General features: G+C 48.6%; 1 protein-coding gene across 3 annotated transcripts in view; it reads left to right on the top strand.

The window, feature by feature from the left end:
• The first annotated feature begins 3,835 nt into the window (after nt 1-3,835).
• FBXL20 (F-box and leucine rich repeat protein 20) overlaps nt 3,836-6,003 on the top strand; it is a 95,674-nt gene continuing 93,506 nt past the window's right edge. For 2 of the 3 annotated variants that reach the window (XM_060080873.1, XM_060080876.1), the window contains exon 1: nt 3,836-4,224. In XM_060080873.1, coding sequence (XP_059936856.1) covers nt 4,177-4,224 — 48 coding nt within the window. In that variant the 5' untranslated portion in view covers nt 3,836-4,176. Of the gene's footprint in view, nt 4,225-4,683; nt 5,066-6,003 lie in introns of those variants that run through there. The other variant, XM_060080874.1, reaches the window with a different exon arrangement.

Below are 6,003 nucleotides of genomic sequence, written 5' to 3'. Positions count from 1 at the left end.
ACAGTTTTGTGGGAAATATTCATATATATTTTTTCTCCCTTTTTCCATTTTTAGGCCATGTTTTAAACACATTTTAGGGCATGTATTTGAAGGGCTGGGCAGAAAATGAAAAAGCAATACATTCCTTGATGCATTTGCATGAAGGTTGTTCACCTTTGTTTGGGTAGTTGTCCATTTGAGGCGTGGGCAAATGAAGGACTTTGGTCATTTTGGACACTTAAGTAATGTTTGGTGTCTGTTTCTTAGGAGTGATTGGGGAGGAAAGATGATTTTAGCTATTTATTTGTAATATTTCAATCCTTTATCTGTTTGCTTTTATACAGTGTTTTTTTTGCTGATTCTATGAGGTTCAGGGTTCAAAATGATGGGAGGTGGAAGAAGGAAGCTTATTTGGTGGTAGGGGGCTTGCAGCTTGTGCTGGTACTGCAGCATCAAGTGGAAGCAGAGTAGTCAGGGCCCACCTTTGGAGTTAAGTAGAAAACCAAAATGGTATTTTTGTTTTAGGAGGTTTTTCATAGGGTTCAGACATCATAGGAATATGAAGAGTTATCTTTCTGTGGAGGTATTGATGTATAGTTTCTTTTTCCTTTAAAGAAAGCTGGGCTGGCTTTTGGGGATGTAAACGTGTTTTCAGATGCAGTGAGGGTTAAAAGTGGGACAGCCTCCTGGATCCAGTGGCATGAAAACCAGTACAGAATTAATAGTTCTCCTATTTCTACAATGTGCCAAAAGTCCACATCCCAGCATTTTGTTTGTAGGAGAACGGATGCCATTCCTGAGAGCTGGGCTCCTTGTTTCCCTTCATCCCAAGGATAAGGAGTCCAGACTTTAATTATTCCATTGTATGCTCCCTTAGATAAAACAGTAAACAAATTTGCAGCCATAGTTCACTTAAAACAGTTCCAAGCTCACCTGAAGTAATGAGGGGGGGCCTGGAATGCTAGGTGGGTATGAAGATAAACCCTTGCTACTATGTAGCAACACAATTGGACCTTTTTGGAGGAACAGGTCTGAGTCTGGATTCTGGGGGACATCAATAAGAAGCCCTTCTCATAAATATAGAAATCCAGGAGACCATTTGAGTGCAACACAAGTTCTCAGTATTTGGAGGGTCCTCTCAAAATTCTGCGGCCTTACTTTGATTTTGACACCTGCACTGTGCCATTCCTGATGATTCCATTCAGGTTCTGTGTCAGCAGGACGGGGCATGATCCCCAGCACAACTCTTCTGGATTAAAAAAAAAAAAAAAAGCCAGGTGATTCATTTGTGTGTGTGTGTGTGTATGTATGTATGTGTGTGTGATAAATGGAGTGACTTCATCAGATATTGAAGATTTCTATATTCATCCCTTTCTGCAGGTTGGAGTTAGCATAGAGTTGGAAAATCAGCTTTGGCTTTCTTTCCTGACTGTCTCTGATTTCCTTTAGTGTTCTCCCTTTTCTGGTCATCAGCTCACAACAACTCTGCCACTTTTGTGTCCCAAGGTAATAAGAAGTAGGAAACGAAACATTGCAAAGTGGAGCAAGAAAAGTTATCGGTTACCGTATCAGAGTCAAATGTCTTGGGTGACACTAAGGAGGACATGGGCAAGGTGATACCAGAGTGCTTTATCTTGTGATGCTGATACAGTAGCAGCCTCTCAGACATACAACCAGGTTGGATTTCTCACCTAGTTTTGAATCCTATCCCATTGGTTTCTGCAGGAAAAAAAAAAAGGTTTTTAAGTTTGTCTGGGTGGGGAAAATCTTATGGGGAATGTACTGCATAGTATCAGGGGCTCAGCTCCCCCAAGCAGAGCCAACAAATACCAAAATGAGTAAACTGGGAAGCTTTTTCTCTCTTTCTGTCTTCATCCCAGATCAAAGAATCCCGAGTTAGGATCTGGATGAAGGATAAGCCCCTGACTTGTCGATGGGCACACCCCACACACTGACCCAGCATCTGAACTTGCTTAACAGGGAGCCGGGGCTAAACTGCTTCACCCTGCCTGAGAACCAGGGAGCACTGCATTTCTCCACAGGGTGGAGGAGAAGAGGCAGAATAAACCAAGCCTGGGACACCTCCCTCCTGTCTAGGTGTACTCATTCTCCTGTTTCAAAAGACGGCAAGGACATGAAGTCAACTTCTACCTATCTTCTGCTGCTGGAGTCTTTATGTATTCTTAGTTTGACCTGATTCCTCTTCTGTCTTTTGGCTTCATGTTAGGGGTTCTTGGTCAAAACCTGCTCTGATGTACATGAAGATTCCAGGTTCAAAAATCAATTTCTTTTAAAACAAGTATTTGGTGGGGGGGCGGTGGGAATGAAGCAGGATATAATTGCCAAAACTAGGCTTGAGGTTGGTGGCTCTTGGAAGGATTTTCCTTAAGGCCTAGGTCTGAAAATTTAGGGCAGCACTATTACGAATTCTCAAAAGAAACCTTCCAGGGAGCCAGTGAGTCATAGTATCCAGCTGAGTCACTTAAAGCAGATGCCAGTATAGGAAACTCATTATTCATAATCCCTAAGCAATCTCATTTTCTTTTACCTTTCCCCCCACCCAATCTCCCTCCCCCCTGATTTCTACCCTTGAGTTAGTTTTTTGAGGGGTAGGAAGTACTTAACATATCAGAAGCTAGGTTGGGAAACATGCTCAGTTGCAAAAGCTGAGCTTTAAATTTTGTTTCAAAAATGTACATCAGGAGCAGATGGGGAGGGTCTTTTCTAAAATCTTTTCAAATTTCATTTTCTGTGCATATGGCCGTTCTGTAAATACTTTGGGGTTTTTCATTTTTTTGAAAGTAGACAAAAATCTGTGGGATTTTTTCCCCCGAACATTACAAAAACGTGTTTATTTACATGCGAATAAATTTCTTTGATAAAAAGCAACATGCCTATGTGTAATAAATTTTTAACCTTTGAATAATTTTTGTTTATTCAGCTTTTTTAAAGTCCAGTCAAAAAATTTTAACAAAGTAAAAGTCTTGAAGCATTGAAATTAGGGAAACAGCCCCGTGAAAGTTTTCATCTGATTTATCTGCTCAAGCCAGTTTTACTAACTTTTGCAGGCCTTCATCACTAAATTCATCAGTAGTGCTTGCTGGGAGAAAACTGCTCTTAGATGAGGTGCAACTAAAAGGCTGTTCTTATTTGAAGTGAAGCAATAACAGTAAAAGTATCTGGGACAGGAGGAGGCTGTAACATCTAAACCTGGCTTTGTAGGCCTGAGAATGAGTTTCTGAAGCTGGGTTCCTTGCTTAGGAAGCCCATTCTAGGATAAAAAAGGTAATTTTTAAAAGTTCTTGAAGAGTTGGTTAATAAGCCTTCCAGCTAAAATATGCCTATTTTAAAAGATCTCCAGCACTAGTTGCTCTTAAATAAGCTCATCTCTTAATCAGACATTCCTAATAAGCCAGTCACTGAATGTGCAAGTGAAAAGAGGTAAGAAGACAAACTCATCTACTTTGTAATACAATTAGAAGTGGTCCAGCCAGGACTGCTAGAATTTGTGATAGTTTCCAATATTTTATCTTTGGGATATAATTCTGTAGTTTGTCGCTCTAAGGGTAAACTCTTATTCGTCAATTCATAGAAATTAGATCATAAGTTTTGAGACCTTGGGGGCTGGGGTTGCTAATGTATAATATGACACAATCTAGCTTCTATAGAAAGAGTCATAATGAATGTTACGGCTGGGCAAGCGTCCCCGCCTGCTCCTTCAGACACGCTTGTTTCTCCCGCCAAAGTGGCGTCAGGATCAGGTGCTCACCAACCAGAGCCCTGATTGGAGGGCGGGTAGGCACCAGAGCCCATTGGGTGCCAGCGGCGGTCGGGCGCCGGAGGAGCGGGTGAAGCCAAGGCCTTTCTGCCTCACCCGCCCCCACCTCCACCAAGGCGCGCCCCTCCCCCAGCTAAAGGAATGGTCGCCCAGCTCCTGCACCGCACCCCCTGACCCCAAGGCACGAGGTGCGGCCTTGCCGCACGTTCCCGGAGCAGAGGGCAACACAATTGTCCCCCTGTCCTCCTGATCCATGCACAGGAAGATCCACGCTCCGCAGCGGCCCCCCAAGCCTCCCTGCAACACCCGGTAATGCAATCCACGGGGGCGGGGGAGGCGGCGGCAACGGCGGCGGCGGCGGCGGCGGCAGCAGCAGCAGCAGCACTGCCCCAATCTAGAGACAACCAGAGACGAGGAAAATGGCTCCGAGTAGGGACCGCCTGCTGCACTTTGGGTTCAAGGCGACAGTGAGTGATAGGGGAAGGGAGTTGGGTGGCTGGGAAGGACATGTGTGCCACCACAGGCTACCGGGGAAGCGACAAGACTTAGGGGGCTGGGAGGACAAGACAGACAGCTCAAGTGCTTGGTGAGTTGGTGCGTGCTGTTTGACCGCGGAGGAGAGGAGAGGGGGCTCGGGTGCTGTGTGCAGTTGTCCTGCTTTCTTCTCTCTCACCGGTCGGCGAGCACGCGCGCACTCGCATCCGCCCCACAGCCCCTCCCATACATAAATACACACAGACACATAGGCACTTCCCTGCCTCTCCTTCTCGCGGTGGGCTTTCCTGCCTTGGAGGCGAGAGCGGGCTCGTGCCACCACCGCCGCCGCCGCCGCCGCCGCCGCCGCGCTCCGGCTGCTCCCGGGCTGATGGTCGCCGGCTGCGCCCGGGGATGGGGGAGGGGTGGTCCTGCGCCGCCGCCGCCGCCGCCGCCGCGCGCTCCTCCTCCTCCCCCTCCCCACGCAGTTCCGAGGCCCGGGCGGCTCTGCCCAATGAGGAGCGGCGTTGCTGGTAGGTGGGGAGTGTTTTTGTTTTGGGTTGAAGTTGAGGCTGAGGAGAGAGAAGAGCTAGCGACGAGCAGTCGTCGCCACCACCGCGGGAGGTGGAGGAGGCCCTGCCGGAGTCGAGAGGTCTCTCCTCCCCGCCGACGGCCCCTGCCCAAAGCTTCTCTGCCTCCTCTCGGTGCTGGAACTCCCGGGCCTGCCCGGGGCCCCCAGTCTTTGCACTCCGCACGCCGCAGCGCCCGGCCCCGGCCGCACCCGCCGGCCCCATGAGGAGGGACGTGAACGGAGTGACCAAGAGCAGGTTTGAGGTGTGCGCTTGGAGGGAGCTAGGGTGGCGGGAGGAAGGCGATTCCCTCTCTCGTGCCCCGAAAAATTCGCTCCGCACCGAGCCTCCTCCCTTGTCTGGTGCCGTCACCCCCCGGCCTCTAGGACTGCCAGACTTCTCTCCCCCTTCTCGCGACCCGAAAGCCCAGTGCAGCCCGGCTTCCCTCTTCCTCCCGACCGGTCGCCTCCTGCCTCTTCCACCAGCGGGGCCCCGGCGGGGGATTAGCTCTGGCGCCCTAATTCCCCCTCCCCGCAGTATCACTCAGCTTTCCATTCTTTACACAACCCTTGGCTTGCCTCCCTTCACCCGGCAGAAAAACCATCACAGCTCCGATCGACCGGAGGGAGCTAGCTTCTTTTCTTTCTGCCACTTTCTTCGTGAAGCGAGGGGGAAATTATGGGCCAGGGGGCTTTTCTCCGAGTTTGAGAGACCTTGGTTAAACTAGGGAAGTGGGGGTGGTAGACTGAGTTGATAGAGACGACCACGAGTTTTCGGTGCTGTTTGCTTTGGGTATTGTTCTGATACTTCCTCTTCTTTCCCGTTTAGTCTGTACTTTTGTAGCTCATTGTTTCTGGGAACTCTTAGACGTGTACAGGCTTTGAGATTGGGACGAAGGTCTGAGAGACTTAAAATCCATTCAAGTCTCTTTGTCTCTAAGAACTCCACCTCTGGCGAGAGAGGTTTATAGTAATGGAATTAAGGAATGGGTGAGGAAATAAAACATCCGAAAGCGTCTTCAGAGAGTAGTCAGTGTCAGGAAGTGGTTCCTTTGGGAAGTGCTACAGGTGAATTACAGCAGTATAGTAATATACGGGAAGGTTTTCTGAGGGGATAAGAAAGAGAAAGAAACTACAGCAAGAAGAGTAAATGTTGCCTGGCCTTTTTTGGCAGAGAATCAGGCTGACCTGGGATCACTCACAG

Source organism: Mesoplodon densirostris, chromosome 18 (genome assembly GCF_025265405.1).
Source record: "Mesoplodon densirostris isolate mMesDen1 chromosome 18, mMesDen1 primary haplotype, whole genome shotgun sequence".
Classification (NCBI taxonomy): domain Eukaryota; kingdom Metazoa; phylum Chordata; class Mammalia; order Artiodactyla; family Ziphiidae; genus Mesoplodon; species Mesoplodon densirostris.
Note: the sequence above shows the minus strand (reverse complement) of the source record. Positions and strands in the feature narration are given on the sequence as shown.